The 21,145-nt window shown below is 37.7% G+C and overlaps 1 protein-coding gene across 1 annotated transcript in view; it reads left to right on the forward strand.

Annotated features, from left to right (window-relative positions):
• Positions 1-5,250: 5,250 nt before the first annotated feature.
• The window catches only part of Invadolysin (leishmanolysin-like peptidase, invadolysin), a 92,054-nt gene continuing 76,159 nt past the window's right edge, over positions 5,251-21,145 (forward strand). The window contains exon 1 of the mRNA XM_069508151.1: positions 5,251-5,511. Coding sequence (XP_069364252.1) covers positions 5,362-5,511 — 150 coding nt within the window. The 5' untranslated portion in view covers positions 5,251-5,361. The remainder of the gene's footprint in view (positions 5,512-21,145) is intronic.

Consider the following 21,145-nt stretch of genomic DNA (forward strand, 5'->3'; position numbering starts at 1 on the left):
AAACTTGAACTTAAATCAATCGATGATAAAAACCTTGCCTCTTTCAAGCTATCTAGAATTTGTGGAATGTACGGTATTGAGTATGAATCCCCCTTTGTCACTGAATTTAATTTCCTGCAATCTAGGCAAAATCTCCAGTCTCCATTTGCCTTTTTCACTAAAATTGCTGGGTTATTCCAAGGGCTTTCACTCGGAGTAACTACGTCCATTTCCAGCATCCTATCTAACTCTTTACTTAAAGCTTCCTTCTTTTCGGGAGAAAGTGGATATTGTTTTATTTTTATTGGCAAGGCATCACCGGTGTCAATAACATGTTCAATTAATTTTGTTCTACCCAATCCAATTTTCGTTGAAGAAATATCTAAAAATTTATTTACTACAGACTGGGCTAATTCTTTCTGTTGAGATGATAAGTTTTCAAAAGAAGTGATGGTATGAATTTGTTTATTATCAATCGCACAAATATTGTAAAATTGAGAAGGTGCCTTAATTAATTCTAAATTATCAAAAATGCCAGGGGCTAACTGAAATGTTTTCCAAAAGTCACAGCCAAAAATAACATCCGCTATTATAGAGGGTACTACAAAAAATTTTATTATGTGAGTTACGGAATTATAAGTAATCGGAATAAACATATAACCCATGCAATCAAGTTTGTCTCCATTTGCCACTGAAAATGTGGTATCAATACTGCTATGCAATTTATAACCGAATCTCAAAAAAACCTTGTGCGCCTGGTTACCCAAAATTGACGCGCAAGCACCGGAATCTAGTAAACCTGTAATCTCAAAACCGTCAACAAAAACCTTTAAATGTGGCCTAAAGTCTCGTTTATCCACTGAATACAGAACTGTGTCAGGTAAAAGGGATGTTTTGTTGTTAATGACCAAGTTCTTTACTTGTGTCTCTGCACAGTTCTTACTAATTAGTTTTTTGAATTTTTGTCCGGAGCGGGTTTACTAATCGCCTTTTTACTACAACTTGGACATGTCTTTACTGTAAAGTTCTGACGTCCACACGAAAAACATCTAATAAATTTCGGAACTGTCCTGCAAAATTTAAAGGAATGGTTACCCTTGCCGCACTTGTAACATAGTTGTTTATTTGTTTTCGTAAAATCAGTGCCTTTACTTGTATCAACCTTAGGTGCAGGTGTGACTGAAAGTGTGTTTATCTGTTTTGTCACTTGTTTGTAAGCAAACTCTGAACTTAAAGTTGCCTTACTGTTAGTAGGCTCAGAAAATAAGGCGGAACGCTGCCTCGCAGCCTCTAGTTTGCGACACTTTTCCTTCAACATTGCGACAGACTTAATGTCAACAAGAGCTAATTGTTCTGAGTAAAAAGGGCGAATATTATGTAATAAAATTTGTAACTTTTGTTCTTCGGAAAGTGGTGTTGACAACCTTGAAAACATGCCAAACATTATAGCGAAATAGATAGACACAGGTTCTTCAGAGCCTTGTGTTCTTGCTCGAATTTCACCTAGCAACCTGTAGTCGTAATCTACTGCATCAAATTCCTCTAAAAATAAAGTTTTCAATTCTGACCAAGACGAAACTTGACATTTGTTGCCTCTGTACCATAACAATGCTCGGCCTGTAAAAAGATGAAATGCAGAAACAAATAATTTTCCATCTGAAACGCCATAAGATCTTTTATATTCCTCAACGCGTTCGATGAAACTGCGCGGATCACCCTGTCCGTTGAAATTTAACTTCCACTTGGCAACATTTTTATCACCAGTGCAGTCAACGGCGGTACTCTCGGAATCCAGTGATTCGTCGTGAGACGACTCATTGTCAGCATCTAATCTGGAAATCAAACTCTGCAACTTTGTATGTAATTCACTCTTCCTACTTATTAAGCTGAGTTCGGAACACTGTGTTCTCAAAATTCTAAAGTACAAATGTGAAGCTAAAGCTTTAGACCTACAGAGGGCATGTCTATCTTTAGTGTCAGAACACTTTTTTAATAAATCTTCTAAGTCTTGAAGTTTTTTAGTAATAACCCCTAACTCACTTTCAGAAGTGAAATCCGTCTCTAAAATTGATTCAGAAGGAATTTCCTGAATTAATTGTTTTAACTGTTTCTTTAAACCTAGCACTGTAGGTGCTGGAGTTTCGGAACGAATGGATACCTCATAACACAATTCGTCCTTCAAAAGTGAATGAAACTGGGCAAAAGTCTGTTCCATTGTGTTAAGTCAAAACACATTTAACAAAATATCGAGCTTGTGTAACTGTCTATGTTTAGCCTTATACAAATTGGTTAAACACAAACACAAAAGAAGTTATTTAAACTATTAAATATACACAAGCAAAATACACAACAAAAACAATATTCTTAAGTCTATCCTAACCTATTTTATCAATTATGTTCCTATTCCAAAATATTGTTAATAATACAAGCACATATTATTACTATAGTAAACAAAATATAACAAAATAAAACTTCCCAAAATTGAATAAATGATTGTAAGGTGCAGTATCACCTTTATGAGTACACAGTGTGTTACAACCTTTACAATTACAAAAGTAAACAGGCAACAAAGTTGCAATGAACTCTGAATAGCATATTATCTTTAAAAAAAAAACAAAGAGATTGTGCAATGGTTTGATGACTGTTACTTTACACTTTTAACACATAACCTAAAATACAACAAAATCTGTTTCTAAATGTCACTTTAAACTACCAGCATTCACTTAAACTTAACATGTTTTGTGTGTGAAGTAGCTTTTATCATAACCTTAACACAGCTCTAAACAAAATTTCAACAAAATAATGAAGTATCAAGTCACTGAAAAAAAAATTGTTCATAACTTCATACTTGAACTTAATGTAATCTCTGAATATAGTTTATATATTTAGTTTCACAAGTTGTAACTCTTAGTATTTATAAATGTATGTGTGTAACTAGTTAACAGCACATAGCGTTTCAAAACTTTAATTATACTAAGTTACCGGAAATTTCAAACATAAGATGTACTTACTATTGAAAGCAATACCCAACAACAACTCAGTTAAGCAATGTTTATTACTAAACTGAAGGCAAACATTCACTTATACACCTCCAAGGTAAGTCGATAACATAATTAAACGGCATAAGCACCATTTATAAAGTGTTGATTAAGTAAGAAAAAAAAATGTTGGACTATACTCAGAAAATTACTTAAACTATCAAACAAAATTTCTAACTATTAGTTATTATTTAGTTAGTTAACCATAAAAACAGCTTAGTGCTCTTTGCAATGTGTCACTACTTAGAAAATTGTACAATCAGCGGAGTACATTTCATAAAATTCACAAAATTTCTCAAAATATACTGAAATAATTATATAAAAAAATGTTCGGGCGCCATTTGTAAGGGCGGTAAATTGGGCGGAATGGAAATATACCCGGATACGGAATAATCTACCACCTTACAAAGATTAGAGGAAAAAATTTACTTTACTTGATCTATCTACCTAGTAAAGAATAGAAGCTAGCCGTCGACTCCCTTGTAATGTATATGAGGTGTTATAAATGAAATTTGCTAGATGTTAGGCAAAATTGTTTTTAATGTAACCTTTACCGGGGTCGCTTAATACATAGTGATGGCTAATAATACTTAGTTATTCTAGCTTAATGCCAAGACTTAATTTAGATACATTAGAATGCCTTAGGTAGATAGTACATAAAATCTATGTTTTAAATTTAAGATGCCATTGGCATGGAATAGACAATGACACAGTAAAATTCATAAAATTGTTTCAAAATAAAAGCTCAGTAGTAAAGACAGGGTTCTTACTGTACACATACACTAAGAAGGTTCACTAAACTGTTGCAGGATACAAACATTTGCTTACTTGTAGGTGCGAAGACTGCAAGGTAGCTGGACGGCATCGGCCAAGATCCAAAACTCAATTTATTTGATTCTTCACAACCGAAATGTTTCATTACAAAGATTTTTCACCAAGTCTTATCCATAGCAATTAAGTTGTCAACGTGAATGTGCAAAAGAAATAAATACGAAAACCGAAAACGCAAACGGAAAACTAAAACGGAAAACTGAAGCTAAACGTAAAACGTAAACGTAAACGTAAAATTAAAAACGTAAACCCTGTAACAAAGAAAAACAAGATTATAATTTGTGCTGTGTGAAAATTTCGACACGTGGAATTTTCCCGATCAAACACAACTCACCTATTGAACTCCTGGCCACCAATGGTTTTCAGAAGTCCACCCACAACCCATTATCCTCATTTATTTGGGAAGTTAAAATAACTGGAACTGAAAGAAATCATGAGATTAGGATTTTCTCTAACCAAACCGCCATTTTGTCGAATCCACATTACTTGATTTTTCACTCACCATAACTGATGAAACATTGAAAATACGTTAGGATGACTAAAATTTATGACTATTGTATTTTTCCAGGCGAAGCCATGGGCGAAAAGAAGTGAGATTTTCCTGGAACGAAAAAAAATTCGTCTTCACATGTTGACTCCAGGAAAATTCTAAATCTCACCAATCGGTGTTGCCAGACGCAACCCGAGTGTGGCCGCACTCAGTTAGTTTGATCATAAAGCCAATTCATTTTTGAATATTTGCGGAACCTAAGGATATATTATAAGAACCGTTTTGTTAATGACTTAACAATAAACAAATGATATTATGGTTTTATTTAATTATTTTGTTTTATTTTTACGACAATTGACAACGAAGCAAACGCCATCTATTGTGGCTCGAATGAACTCTGAACATCGACCCACGCGTAGTTCTGCACCTTGATGCTAGGTGGCACCAACATACTTTGAACAAAATAGATTTTAATTAAAAGCGAAACGCTAATTAGTAGTTCAAAATTTACAACGTCACACCATTACTCAACAAACTTCTTCGAATTTTAAACAAAGCATTACACCTAACCCTCTTTAAAGAACCGACAAAACTTACATAGGTACCTACCTATTTACTCGTAAAAGATAAAATTAATATTTACTTAATTCAATTAAATATCAGTGTGAAAGATGCTTTACACTCATATCTATATCTATACAACGCAACGCATATATAAAACATTTGTCTCTCTCTCTAGTAATGTGCTAATGTCATGATCCTGTTATCACAATAAGAACCTCCCTTTCTCTCCCATATGCAATCATACGAGCTAAAACGAGAAAGCAAAACAGACAAGCATGGCCGCCACAGCTGTTATTCTAACCAACTTCACATCGAATGGAATCCACATACTCGATTGATTCGATTCGATGTAAAATTTAGTTTCGCGAAGACCATACGATGTGCGGACGTGTGTTATCATTTCGTATTTATTACTTTTAAGATGTAAACAAAGAGTTGTTAGTGAAAACATCAGTCGAAATGTCGATACTTATGCTTAATGGTTCCTCAAAGGTGTTTTTCGTGCTGTGTTTAGTGTTCAAAAGTGCTGTATCTAATGATTTTGTGAATCATTTACAAACGAGTCATCAAAACGTGCATTGCACCCATGAACACCCCAAAGCAGACCAAGTAAGTGCTGATATAGATTCGATTTTTGAATTTCCTATCGATTTATGTCTAATTTCATAACCTAACCTAGGTTTTTAAAATGTAAACAATCGATAAGGGGATTTTTAAATAAATTATTATCGATGAAATTCTGGCGATACTGATAAGTAGTGTACCTATAGGTTCCTACAGCTAACTGCTAATGTAATGATGAATGAATCCTAATTTCTACGCGATTATTTTCATAACTCCATCGAGATTCGAGAAAAGTTCTGTATAATTATTAAAAAAAAACCGCCCAAGTGCGAGTCGGCTCGCGCAACGAGAGTTCCGTACTAAAGTCGTATTTTTCGACATTTTGCACGATAATTCAAAAACTATGATGCATAAAAAACAATTTTAGAATGCACAGGTGAAGCCCTTTCATATTATGGTACCCCACTGGACAAAGCTATCTTACTTCGAAAAAAAAACCGGCCAAGTGCGAGTCAGGCTCGCGCAATGAGGGTTCCGTACTACAGTCGTATTTTTTCGACATTTTGCACGATAATTCAAAAACTATGATGTATAAAAATAAATAAAAATCTGTTTTAGAATGCACAGGTGAAGACCTTTCATATGATACCCCACTTGATATAGTCACTCACTTCGAAAGTTGAAAATACTAATTATTAATTCATGACCACAATTTAAATTTTTTTGTGTGATCTAACCCTAAATTCACGGTTTACAGATTTTTCCCCAAATGTCAGCTATAAGATCTACCTACCTGCCAAATTTCATCATTCTAGGTCAACGGGAAGTACCCTGTAGGTTTCTTGACAGACAGACAGACAGACAGACAACAAAGTGATCCTATAAGGGTTCCGTTTTTCCTTTTGAGGTACGGAACCCTAATAATACTTATTATTAGTTCGTGATCACAATTTAACTTTTTTGTGTGATGTTACCACAAATTCACGGTTTTCAGATTTTCCCCCTAATGTCTGCTATAAGACCTACCTGTCATGCCAAATTTCATGATTCTAGGTCAACGGGTAAACCTGTAGGTTTCTTGACAGACCGACAGACTGTTTCGTTTTTCTTTTTGAGGTACGGAACCCTAAAAACAAATCATTCGATAGAATAGGGCTATTAAAAAAATATACCCTTTAATTATCTTAGTCTGTATCATCACTTACCATCAGGTGAGATCGCAATCAATGGTTAAACAGCTATGCTATAAATCAAGATTTTATTTCCACGAAGTTTCCTTAGAGGTTTTTCCTTTAAAATAAATTATAAAACTAAAATTATAAAGTTGGTAATTTTTGAATAATCATCGCATATTATGATTCACGTTTGTCACGTTTTATGATTCTCGGAAAAAAACCAGCCAAGTTCGAGTCGGACTCGCGCACCGAGGGTTCCGTAATCCGTACTACAGAAAAAGTAAAACAGTAAGAATCACTTGTTTACGTAGTTAGCCTTGCCGTTGCAAGGCTAACTTTGTTTGTAGAGGTTTAAAAAAATTATGATAGGTATTTAGAGTTTTTTCTCTAAAATATAGTATAAACTTCTATTGACCATAATTATTTCAGACTAGTTTATGCACGCGACTTCGTCCGCGTGGACCACACAAATTTCAAACCCCAATTTCACCCCCTTAGAGGTTAAATTTTCAAAAATAAGGAAGGTGCTTTCTTAGCGGATGCTTATGTCATAATAGCTATCTGCATGCCAAATTTCAGCCCGATCCGTCCAGTAGTTTGAGCTGTGCGTTGATAGATCAGTCAGTCAGTCACCTTTTCCTTTTATTAGATTATTTTCCGACTGGTAAACTTCGGAGATAAGAAGGGAGGAAATGTATTTTATAGACATTTTATACGATAAATCAAAAACTATTATTCGTAAAAACAAATAAAAATCTGTTTTAGAATGTACAGGTAAAACCATTTCATATGATACCTACTCCACTTGATATAGTTATCTTACTTTAAAAATTAAAAACACTAATTATGAGTTCATGAACACATTTTTTTTGGTGATGTAACCACAAATTCACGGTTTTACGATGTTTCCCTTTACGTGTGCTATAAGACCTACCTACCTGCCAAATTTCATAATTCTGAGTCAACGGGAAGTACCCTGTAGGTTTTATTTATTTATTTTTATTTATTTATTTATTTGTTTACAAAAGGATTCTTACAAGGTTTATTACGATTATGGTGTAAACATAAACTCGATCGAGTTTATGTTTACACCATAACTTGACAGACACGATAGATAGATACAGACAAGGAAGTGATCATATAAGTAAGGGTTTCTTTATTTCCTTTTGAGGTACAGAACCTTAAAAACCGGCCAAGTGTGAGCCGAACTCGCGCACCTTGGATGATTTTGTTGCTTAAACTATCTCCAATTGCAATTTATAGTTTTTGATTTTTCCCTGTACCTACTTGTGCTTTGAGACATTGCTTCTTTCCTCATGATTCTAGGTCAACGGAAAGTACCTTATTAGGGTTCGATTCCCTTCATCATCATCATGATCAACCCATCGCCAGCTCACTACAGAGCGCGGGTCTCCTCTTAAGGTTTGTACGCACCTAAGCGGCGCGGCGCGGCGCTTCAGCGAGCTGCACGTCGCGGCACAGAGCTTCAAAATATCATTTCTATCATTTTGTATGGCGCATATCGCACTAGAGCGGCGCTGCACAGCGCTTCACCGCGCGTTGCCGCGCGGCACGGCTGGAGAGAATATTTTGAAGCGCAGCGAAGCGACGCGCAGTGCAGTGACGCTAGTGCGACATACCCAGCGGCGCGGCGCGGCGCTTCAGTATGCGTACGTCGCTCGAATAAGATACACGCGCATCTTGTTAGGTATTTAAAGTACAGGCAAGAATCGGCAAGATAGACCTCAAAATAAATAACGTAGGTTTAATTTTTGGCACATGACGTGTTCCTCATGCTCTTAGAAGTATATCCTCAATGGTCCCAACCCCTAGGATGTCGGCTTCCCCCCTTCCCAGTGTCTAAATGTATAAATGTCTCTCCGAGCGTTATGAGAAAACGTCAATGGTAAAAATAATCCTGATTAAATAACTATAATATATTATGTACATATTATACCTACCTACTTCATCTAGGTAGAATTAATAGTTTCGTAAATATGCCTACCTATTGTTGTACTTGTGTTTTTATTATACTAGCTTATGCCCGCGACGTCGTCCGCGTGGACTACACAAATCTCGAACCCCTATTTTAGGGTTCCGTACCTCAAAAGGAAAAACGGAACTCTTATAGGATCACTTTGTTGTCTGTCTGTCTGTCTGTATGTCTGTCTGTCTGTCCGTCTGTCTGTCAAGAAACCTACAGGGTACTTCCCGTTGACCTAGAATCATGAAATTTGGCAGGTAGGTAGATCTTATAGCTGACATTTGGGGAAAAATCTGAAAACCGTGAATTTAGGGTTAGATCACACAAAAAAAATTAAATTGTAGTCATGAACTGATAATTAGTATTTTCAACTTTCGAAGTGAGTGACTATACCAAGTGGGGTATCATATGAAAGGTCTTCACCTGTGCATTCTAAAACAGATTTTTATTTATTTTTATGCATCATATTTTTTGAATTATCGTGCAAAATTTCGAAAAAATACGACTGTAGTACGGAACCCTCATTGCGCGAGCCTGACTCGCACATGGCCGGTTTTTTCTCTTCGATAATTCGTTCTTCTTCTGCACAACAAAGAAATAATAATCAAATCCTCTTCACTGTCGCTCATCTTGCGACGTTGTTGCTCGTACGCGAACGGGTATAAAAGTGACGCGCAAGTGACGCGAGGTGCCGCGTACTGAAGTTGTAGTGCGGTAGGCACCGTCGAGCGGCCTGAGGTGACGCGTTCTGCAGTCGGACTGAAGCGCCGCGCCGCGCCGCTCAGGTGCGTACGAACCTTTAGAGTGAGAAGGGTTTTGGCCATAGTCTACCACGCTGGCTATGTGCGGATTAGTAGACTTCACACACCTTTGAGAACATTATGGAGAACTCTCAGGCATGCAGGTTTCCTCACGATGTTTTCCTTCACTGTTAAAGCTTATATTTAATTAATTAAAACGCACAACTCCGAAAAGTGAAAGGTGCGTGCCCGGGATCGAACCCCCGACCTCCGATTGGCAGGAGGACATCCTAACCACTAGGCTATCACAGCTTTTTCCCTTGCGAGGGTCAAAATATGCTGCTTAAACGGCCGTTTCTTTTACTTAATGTCTACTTTTTAGGGTTTCGTACCTCAAAAGGAAAAACGGATCCATACAAGGGTTCCGTTTTTCAGTAGCCCTATCATATGATACCCCACTTGGTACCGATCCTATAGTAATCTTACAGAGGCACAGATAGACGGCGAGAAGCTATTTTGTTTTATATACTAAGTACATAATATGTAGAGACGTGCGTAGGTACCTACTTATCTATATATATATAAAATTCAAAGTCCTGACTGACTGATTGACTGACATAGATATCAACGCACAGCGTAAACCGCTGGCCCTACAGACATGAAATTTGGAGGGTCTATTTTTTGTGAAGAGTAGGTATCCACTAAGAAAGGATTTTTCGAAATTACACCCCTAAGTGGGTTAAATGGGGGATCGAAGTTTGTATGAAAGTCGGTCATTTTTCAAGTTATTTGCATGAAAATTGGTATTTGGGTTTTCGGTCACAAATGAAGAAATACGTGTTTCAGGATTTTTGGAAAATTTGCCCGTAAGGGTGGTACAATAGGGGATGTAAGTTTGTATGTGAAATCAACGCACAGCCTAAACCGCTGGTCCTAAAGACATGAAATTTGGAGGGTCTATTCTTTGTAAAGAGTAGGTATCCACTAAGAAAGGATTTTTCGAAATTCCACCCCTAAGTGGGTTAAATGGGGGATGGAAGTTTGTATGAAAGTTATATGTGTTATTCGGTGCTGCTCAGAGTTCGTGTCCTGATGTTATAATGTTTGTTTCTGAAAAAAAATGCCATTTGTTTCCTGTAGGCCACGCGGGCGAAGCCGCGGGCAGAAGCTAGTTAGTAATAATATGTTATTAGTTAGTAACAAAGTAAACAAATGGTAAAAATACTTCGATAGATAGTAATCTGCATTTATAATTATAATTTGCATATGCAATTAATTCAATGGAAAAAATGTTGTTCTTAATGTAATTAATTCCCGTAATTCAAATACGCATAAATTCCTACCATGCGTAGGTATTGCATCAATTCTTTGTTTAAATAAATAAATAAACTGACCAAGTGCGAGTCAGGCTCGCGCAATGAGGGTTCCGTACTACAGTCGTATTTTTTCAACATTTTGCACGATAATTCAAATACTATGATGCATAAAAATAAATAAAAATCTGTTTTAGAATGTACAGGTGAAGACCTTTCATATGATACCCCACTTGATATAGTCACTCACTTCGAAAGTTGAAAATACTAATTATTAGTTCATGACCACAATTAAATTTTTTTTGTGTGATCTAACCCTAAACTCACGGTTTTCAGATTTTTCCCCAAATGTCAGCTATAAGATCTACCTACCTGCCAAATTTCATGATTCTAGGTCAACGGGAAGTACCCTGTACGTTTCTTGACAGACAGACAGACGCGACAGACAGACAGAACAGACAGACAGAAGTGACAATTGTCACTTTGCATATATCCAATTGCTATGTCCAAAAATGTTGAAAAACTCGACTGCACTGAAAAACTAAAAAGTAATATATATTTTTTTTTAATTAAAAATTAAATTAAAATTAAAAAAAAAATAAGTTATTTATTGTTTTCGGGCACTGATAATTTAAAGATAACTCGATATATCTGGCTTAGTTTTAGATGTAGAACAACAAATAATAGCCATAATACGTGTAAAGAAGCATAGGTAACCTTAACATAGGTTACACACAGGCCAACAATGCGTAACTTGAAGTGCTTGTAATACAAACTAGTAGTTACATAGTACTTACGCACAAAAGCTGTTCTAATACCTAATCGATACTTTACCTCCGCGTTCCTAACTCTTTAAAAGCCATAATTATGTCATAGGCAGTGGCGTACAGGTCATAGAGGCATAAAAGCACTGCTTACCTAGTTGAAATGCTATGTGCTCGTTTTTCATGATGACCTGTCATTAAATAGGTAGTTAGCTAACTAATGCTTACCCTAGGTTGAAACCCTGTGCACGCCACTGGTCATAGGAGTATAACAGATACGTATATTTTGATATTTAGATATCTAGACTTTTTTTTTAAAAAAGAATATTAGCCATGTTAAATGACTAATATTCCCCTTTCCTCTCCAATTAAGCGTCAGGCTTGTGCTTGGAGTAGGTACGACAATAGTGCAACGGGTGGGGTTTGAACCGTCGACCTTTCGGTTTTGAGTCCACTCCTTTACCTGTTGAGCTATTGAGGCTTTTGCAAATGCTGTGTACACATTTTATAGATACATTTATCAGCCTGTGTTTGTTTATAAGTGTCGTAGTTTGTGTTAAATTAATGTATTGTGTGTGTTCCTAATAAATAAAATAAATAAATACATAAAGTATAAAAGATTTGCTTTGTCATTCAGTACCCGTAGTATAAGATTTTACGTCTCACGAAACGTTGCTAGAATTCGAGAGTCGAAACACAATAACATCGAAGTAAAATGGACCTAAAGCGCCTTGAATTGAAGTCAAAAATTGATTTTAATTTCGCAATGTTTCCGCTTGGAGCGCTGGCTGTAGATGTGTAAACAAACTTGAGCTTTAAAACAACGCGTTTAAGATCCAGTTTACTATGACGCGGAAGTGTTTCGACTCTCGAATTCTAGCAACGTTTGGTGAGACGTAAAATCTTATACTACGGGTACTGTTGTTAGGGTTGCGTACCTCAAAAGGAAAAAAGGAACCCTTATAGGATCACTTTGTTGTCTGTCTGTCCGTGTCGTGTCTGTCAAGAAAACCGATAGGGTACTTCCCGTCGATCTAGAATCATGAAATGTGGTAGGTATTCTTATAGTACAACTTACAAGTAATAGAATAAATCCGAAAACCCAGTGAAAAAAATTTGTATTTTCAATTTTCAACGTTAGATAACTATATCAAGTGAGGTGTCATATAAAAGGGCTATGCGCAATAATATTGCGCAACGGATCAGCCTGGCTGTCCAGCGCGGAAATGCAGCCAGTATTCTTGGCACCATTCCACGTGGTCATGATTTATATAGTAATTAGATAAGGCTAGCTTTAAGTTTTATTGTAAAATTATGGCTAAATTATTTTAGCAAATAAAAACAAAATTGTATCAATAAAAAAAGGGCTACACATGTTCGTCCTAAAACAGTTTTTTATGCACAAATTGTTTTTGATGTATCGTGCAAAATGTCGGAAAAACGGAACTCTCGGTGCTCGAGAGTAACTCGCACTTGGCCGGTTTTTAGGGTTCCGCGCCTCATAAGGAAAAAACCAGTCTAGTGCGAATTCTTACGAGGTCCATAGTTAGCGACCATGTCTCGGATCCATATGTCATCATTTAACACTCACTATTCGAAGACTTTGGTATTATACGACTATATTTATCCATACTTCCATAATTTTTTTTTCATTTTTTTTATTCAGATACAAGTTAGCCCTTGACTGCAATCTCACCTGATGTGTGATGTGATGATGCAGTCTAAGATGATAGCGGGCTAATCTGGAAGGGATATGGCAGTTTTTATTAAACCCGTACCCCTTTGGTTTCTACACGGCATTGTACCGGAACGCTAAATCGCTTGGCGGCAATGCTTTGCCGGTAGGGTGGTAACTAGCCACGGCCGAAGCCTCCCACCAGACCAGACCAGAAATTTAGAAATTATAAAATTCCAAACCCCTGCCAGGAATCGAACCCGGGACCTCCCACTAATAAGACCACAGCGCTCACGACTGCGCCAGGGAGGTCGTCGAAATTATAAATGCGAAAGTGTGTCTGTCTGTAACCTTTTCACGGCTCAACCGTTCAACCGATTTTGACGAAATTTGGTACAGAAAGAAAGAAAAGACGTTTATTTAAAAAACTTTGCTACACATCACATCTTAAAACTAAGAGCTGGGTTATTCCGGCGCTTCTTCCACCTGAGAACAAGCAAAAGAAACGTCGTCGGAACAAACTGTCATGTGTGGCACAACCCGAAAAAAACCGGCCAAGTGCGAGTCAGGCTCGCGCAATGAAAGTTCTGTACTACAGTCGTATTTTTTCGACATTTTGCAGGATAATTCAAAAATACATAAAAATAAATAAAAATCTGTCTTACAATGCACAGAAGACCTTTCATATGATACCCCACTTGATATAGTTATATCTTACTAATTTTTTTTAGTGTGATATAAGCCTAAATTCACGGTTTTCAGAATTTTCCCCAAATGTCAGCTAAAAGATCTACCTACCTGCCAAATTTCATGATTCTAGGTCAACGGGAAGTACCCTGTAGGTTTCTTGACAGACCGACAGACATACAGACAGACAACCTGACAGACAGACAACAAAGTGATCCTATAAGGGTTCCGTTTTTCCTTTTGGGGTACGGAACCCTAAAAAGGGTCCCCGCTCAGCATTATGCTGTATGCCTTGTTGCACAAGAACATACAGCGCTGATTTTCAGCACAGTACAGGGATAGCTTGCATTCCGGGGGAAGGACATAGGCTACTTTTTATCCCGGAAAATTCACACAGGATTTTTAAAAACCTAATTTCACGCGGACGAAGTCGCGGGCATCATCTAGTAGTAAATAGTTTTAACTCTTAGTAACTATTTATTTATATTTATAAATATCTTGTATAACTAGGTAACAACTAGTGATGTTCCGGATATCCGTATCCGTATCCGCGGATATCCGCGGGAAAATAAAGATCCGTATCCGTATCCGTTACTTTTTTAGCGGATCTTTTACCTTATTAATTTTTAATAAGTACACAAATTAAATTCTATTTTTAGGTGATTAGGTAGCAATAAATACTATTAAATAATTCCACAACAAACAACAAACAAATGCAAACTTTATTGCTGCCCAGTGGGGCCGATTCTCTTGTACACAATCTCTAAACTAAACTAAATAAATTAACAGGAATAAATGTAGTGCTATCCTTTTTCGCAAGCAACATTATGAAAGAGATAGCAATAGATTTAGACGTGCAATTTTTGTTTAATTTAGAGATTGTGTACAAGAGAATTGGCCACAGTGTAACACTAAATTATAAACAAAACAAAAGAAAGACCCGCGCCATGCACAATGCACATGTTCTGCCACGCAAAGCGACAAGTGGCGTCAACTATCGTTTCAAGGTCACGCACACCGACACCGATTGAGTAAGGGTACGGACAGACGTGCTCATTACTAGCACGAAAGCATGCTTTTATTGAGCAAGTGCTCATTAGTAGCACGTGTGTCATGTAATGAGCATGCTTATTTCGAGCATGCTCAAAAATCAACCGACGTTTGATTTTCGAGCATGCTACCTGAGGCGCGGGTAGAAGGGGGCGTGCTCCGAGCGCGTCTGAACAGGGTTTGCTTATTAGCATGTACTCAGTACAACATACAACATATAACTCTACAGTTTATTTAAGCATGCTTATTGCTGGCAAATGTGAACAGTTGCATGAGCATGCTAACATTAAGCAAGCATAAAAGCACGCTTTTTTTGAGCACGTCTGTCCGTACCTTAAGAAAGTTAAGATCCGTATCCGTATCCGTGGATCTTGACGCCAGTGATCCGTATCCGTATCCGCGGATCTACATTTTTGATGATCCGGCACATCACTAGTTACAACTAGGTTGCATGTAGTAACAGCTCGCGTGTAGACGGAACGGAAAGTGATCAACTAGGTACCTTGAGATGTTGTTTGGAGGAAACACGGAAACGACGGAAATCGATATTAGACTCGAGTTATTATGAATTAATTGCATTATAAGCATCGATATAAACGACAAGATATGGTTAAGCGAACAAAATTTTTCACGGTTTTGGAACCAAAAACCGGCCAAGTGCGAGTCAGGCTCGCGCAACGAGGATTCCGTACTACGGTCGCATTTCTTCGACATTTTGCACGATAATTCAACAACTATGATGCATAAAAATAAATGAAAATCTGTTTTAGAATGCACATGTGAAGACCTTTCATACAATACCCCACTTGATATAGTTATCTTACTTCGAAGGTTGAAAATCCTAATTATTAATTCATCAGACCACAATTTAATTTTTTTTGTGTGATGTAACCACAAATTCACGGTTTTCAGATTTCCCCCCGAATGTCTTCTATAAGACCTACCTACCTGCCAAATTTCATGATTCTAGGTCAACGGGAAGTACCCTGTAGGTTTCTTGACAGACAGACAGACAACAAAGTGGCCTATAAGGGTTTCGTTTTTCCTTTTGAGGTACGGAACCCTAATAAATCAGCGCCACCTCTTAGATACTAATGAAGGACCCGTTTGAAATCCAGACGTCACTGAGGTTGCATTGGTGCTAAAGCACCACTGAGTCGGTGCTATTTTGTTTCTTCAATAGCCCTGTCCATACGAAGTAATATATAAGTCAATGATTAAAAGTGTGTAAGTAATCCATACTTCCATACTAATATAATGCGAAAGTGTGTCTGTCTGTCTTCTAGCTTTTCACGGCCCAACAGTTTAACCGATTTTGATGAAATTTGGTACAGAGTTAGCTTACATCCCGGGGAAGGACATAGGCTACTTTTAATTTAATTTTTTTCGATTTAATGAACCGGTTTTTCCATATTTTAAAAGTTATCGGCCGAAATAGAAAAACCGGTTCATTCAATCGTCCATAAATCGTAAACGATAAGTTTTACAAAAAAGTTTACACAAAACAAAATTCCGAGATTTCAGGCAAAAACTTTCCCTCAAGATTGCGATCGAAGCTCCACCTGGATCTGTCAGCATTTTGTGATTTTATGGTCAGTAAGTGACCCTTAACCTAAAAATAAATTAAAACTGGATCGGACATTTAGTGCGCGGTTAAAGGCTCTATTTACTGGCCTATAAGCTCAATTCGCGTATAAATCTGGTTACTTCCAAAAACAAAAGCCGCATAGTTAACAATCACAATATCACACGAGGCGTGGTAAGTATTACGTAACATAAACGTAACTACACTCAGCGGCAGCCAGTGATAGTGAAAGTGTAAGTGATCTTTTGATACTTGCCAATTAGGAATATGCGTGTCGTTTAAATTTAGTTCATTTTTCTTCCCCGAATCTTTATTGTCCTGAAATTAAATCGCAACCATTGTTTTTTTATTTAGTTCATTTTTAATTGCATAAATTATTAATTAACAAGTGCAAAATAAGCGAGCGAAATTTACATTTGCGCAACGCATTGGTCGAAACAGAATGTGACGTCACGATTCACGTTTTCATATTTTTTCTATAGTAGGTACTACTGTCACGTGACAGGTGACTGACAAAATGGCGGCGTTTAAACATATCAAATTTTAGCAATGTTTTAAATGTTATCCTTCTGTTGGTGGTATTACGTACACACGTACAGTACACACACGGAGATAGTGGGGGGTCTGTTTACGCTTTTCTGTCTTTTTCGCGTAACTACACCCAGCGAGTGATAGTGAAAGTGCACGTGATCTTTTGATACTTGCCAATTATTCCGACGCGCCTACTCGAAGAAAAAATTTAAATTTTAGTTAGTTTTTCGAAAATAGTAGACTAATCCTACATCGAAGGCTTATGGTAATGAGTTTTGCGGCCATACCATTTATGTACTTTTACTGTATCCTGCAAAACTGGACGCTGTGTTCACATGACATGACAGTTCAGTTTTGCAGGATCCAGTAAAAAGCTGGTCCCACAAAACTGGACTGCCGTGTGAACACGGTTGCATCCTGTTGCATCGTGGCGGGCGCGGGGCGGGCCTGCCACCACTCCACTATCCCGCAAAACAGTGTCCAGCAAAAAACCGCACGCAGGAAGCCGTGTGAAGACTGCTATTGAAATATAAGTTTGATTAAACGGGATCCCGTTTTAGCGTTTAAACTACCGGGATCCCGTTTTCCGTCGGATCCAGTTTCTAGTGACAAAACCGAATGGTTCGACCGGCTCGGGTTTTTTGCAGGATCCCGCATGCGGGATGCTCGTGTGAACGCTAGCATATAAACACATTCGCCAGCAAACGGGACCCTGCAAAAAACTGGACTGCCGTGTGAAAAGGGGCGTGACTGTCTGAAGTGACTATCAAGTGAATTATTTGTAGAACCAGAAGTTTTATAACGATCATAAAATGATTCATAATTTTGCCAGAATTTGTTTGTGGGATGAAACTTTGTCATTTGTTTTTTGTGAATTGATGATCGCTTTACTTTACCCTTTAATTTATATTTTACTTTCATTTCTCATAGCTTATGCTCGCGACTTCGTCCGCGTGGACTACAAAATTTCAAAACCCTATTTCACCCCTAAGGAGTTGAAATTGCAAAAATCCTTTCTTAGCGGATGCCTACGTCATAATAGCTACCTGCATGCCAAATTTCAGCCCGATCCGTCCAGTTGTTTGAGCTGTGCGTTGATAGATCAGATCAGTGAGTCAGTCAGTCAGTCAGTCAGTCAGTCAGTCAGTCACCTTTCCCTTTTATATATATAGATTGTTATTCTACAACCTAAGATTCAAACACTTTTCTTCCGCGTTTCTAACGAGAATCGCTAATGTGTGAAATGCCCCTTCCTTTAATGTAAAAGTTAATCTTCGTATCCAATCATAATTCCATCAGCCATGATCGTACTTGCAGTTCTTCCGGTATGATGCCGCAGAGAAAGCCTCGATGGCTCAACGGTTAAACGAGCGGACTGAAAACCGAAAGTTCGCCGGTTCAAATCCCACCCGAATCGGCAACAACTTGTCAGCAACTTGGCTAATATTCTTAAAAAAAAATAAAAAAAAAAATTCATCATCATCATCAGGCGATAGACGTCCACTGCTGGACATAGGTCTCTTGAAGAGACTTCCACACGCCATGATCTTGCGCCGCCGCCATCCAGCGGCTCCCTGCGACTTGGCTGTTGTCGTCTGTCCACCTAGTAGTGGGTCTTCCAACGCTGCGCTTTCCGATGTGAAGTCGCCATTCCAGCATCATGGGACCCCAACGTATATCGGTTTTTAGGGTTCCGTACCTCAAAAGGAAAAATGGAACCCTTAGTTCATGACCACAATTTAATTTTTTTTTGTGTGATGTAACCACAAATTCACGGTTTTCAGATTTTTCCCCTTGAGTCCTGCTACCTACCTACCTGCCAAATTTCATGATTCTAAATCTAGGTCAACGGGAAGTAGCCTGTAGGTTTCTTGACAGACCGACAGACAGACAGACAGACGACAAAGTGATCCTATAAGGGTTCCGTTTTTCCTTTTGCTAGGTGCTAGAATAGCGACCTCGCACCGGAAAGTGCAGCGTAAAAACCCCCACTAAGTGGGCAGATGTCAAAGTCAAAGTCAAATTCAAATGATTTATTCAAAATAGGTAATAACTTACCCTTTTTGATGGTGGTGTTTGATTTGTAAGATATAGTGGTGATAATTATTACACAAATTTAAAACTAAAGCTACGAGGGTTCCAAACGCGCCCAGGTCTGAGAAGAGCCCACAACAAACTCAGCTGAAACTCTGATGATATCAAAAAAGTCTTCGAAAAAAAAAAATGCACGAAGGCATTCTATACTGAAGTAATGTGTTTGCTTTAAAAACTAGCTTAGATAAAAATAAAAGATTAGGCACCCGTCAGCTTTCTCAATAAACTAACAAACCGTGTATTACAAGGAAACTGTCGTATGTCTAGCGAATGCGATGCCACACTGAAGCTATATCTTTGCTATAAAAGTTCAAAATGAAAGATAAGGTAAAACCCGTTAGCTTTTACCCGTTAGAATACCCGGTTGAGTTTGTTGTGGGCTCTTCTCAGACCCGGGTGCGTTTGTAACCCTCGTAGCTTTAGTTTTAAGTTCGCGTGATAATTATTGTCACCACCTTACAAATCCAACAACCGACCATCAAAAGTGTAATTTATTACCTGTTTTGAATAAATAATTTGAATTTGCCTTTACCTAAGTACTTATTGGGGCTGATTCTCTTGTACACAATCTCTAAACTAAACTAAATTAACAGGTCTAAATCTAGTGCTATCCTTTTCCGCAAGCAACAATATGAAAGGGATAGCAATAGATTTAGATGTCTCATTTTAGCTTAGTTTAGAAATTGTGTACAACGGAATTAGCCACATTGGGGCTGATTCTCTTGTACACAATCTCTAAACTAAACTAAATTAACAGGTCTAAATCTAGTGCTATCCTTTTCCGCAAGCAACAATATGAAAGGGATAGCAATAGATTTAGATGTCTCATTTTAGCTTAGTTTAGAAATTGTGTACAACGGAATTAGCCACATTGTCTACCAATCCGCACATGGGCAGCGTGGTAGACTATGGCCACAACCCTTCTCACTCTGAGAGGAGACCCGTGCTCTGTAGTGAGCCGGCGATGGGTTGATCATGATGATGATGATGATGAAGTACTTATTAAACCAACACAAACTTTGTAACTAGTTAGGTAAGTGTCGTATATAAAGCTACATAATCGATGTCTCAGTCAGTCAACCAATCAGTCACCTTTTCCTTTTATACATTTAGAAAAGATGACTGATCTTTCAACGCACAGCTCAAACTACTGGGCGGATCGAGCTGGAATTTGGCATGCAGATAGTTATTATGACGTAGACATCCGCTAAAAAGGATTTTTGAAAATCCAACCCCTAAAGGGGTAAAACAGGAGTTTTAAATTTTTTTGTAGTCCACGCGGACAAAGTCGCGGGCTGGGCGGGCGTACTTCTTGTTATGCTTCCTGGATAGAAAATATTTAATTATAGTAGGTATTTTATAAACGCTTACTAGAGTTAAGATGCAAAATACAGATTTAACATATATCCTCTAATTAAATTTCATAGATGTAATCTCAAAAGTGTGCCTCGCAGCTTTTAATTAAGAGTTGTATTGTAGCGTTAGCATAAAGTTACGGCTAGAATAATAAATAGCATAGCATACCAGTAGCTTAAGGCTGATTGTACACCAGACATAGCACATGTCTGGTGTAAAATCACTGGCAGTTCCCCTGGTGCTGCAAATGTTCATGGGCGGCTGTAGTCACTTAACATCAGGTGACCCGCCTACTGTTTGCTCGCTATTTTTATTTAAAACTAGCTTATGCTCGCGACTTCGTCCGCGTTGGCTACACAAATTTCAAACCCCTATTTCACCCCCTTAGGGGTAGAATTTTCAAAAATCCTTTCTTAGCGGATGCCTACGTCATAATAGCTATCTGCATGCCAAATTTCAACCCGATCCGTCCAGTAGTTTGAGCTGTGCGTTGATAGATCACTAAGTCAGTCAGTCACCTTTTCCTTTTATATGTTTAGATATCTCTCTATATCATAGCACTTATATTACAACCGCGGCCTAAGCTCACTGGACTGTAAATAATACGCGAAAACGAAATGCCAAGCGTCCCCTGAAGCGAAGAGGCGTTTTTGTATTTAAAGTGAAGTACTAATTTATGTGACGTTGTAAATTCTCGTTTATTTGAGGCGATTTAAATATTTAAT

This window comes from Maniola hyperantus, chromosome 28 (assembly GCF_902806685.2).
Source record: "Maniola hyperantus chromosome 28, iAphHyp1.2, whole genome shotgun sequence".
NCBI classification, from domain to species: domain Eukaryota; kingdom Metazoa; phylum Arthropoda; class Insecta; order Lepidoptera; family Nymphalidae; genus Maniola; species Maniola hyperantus.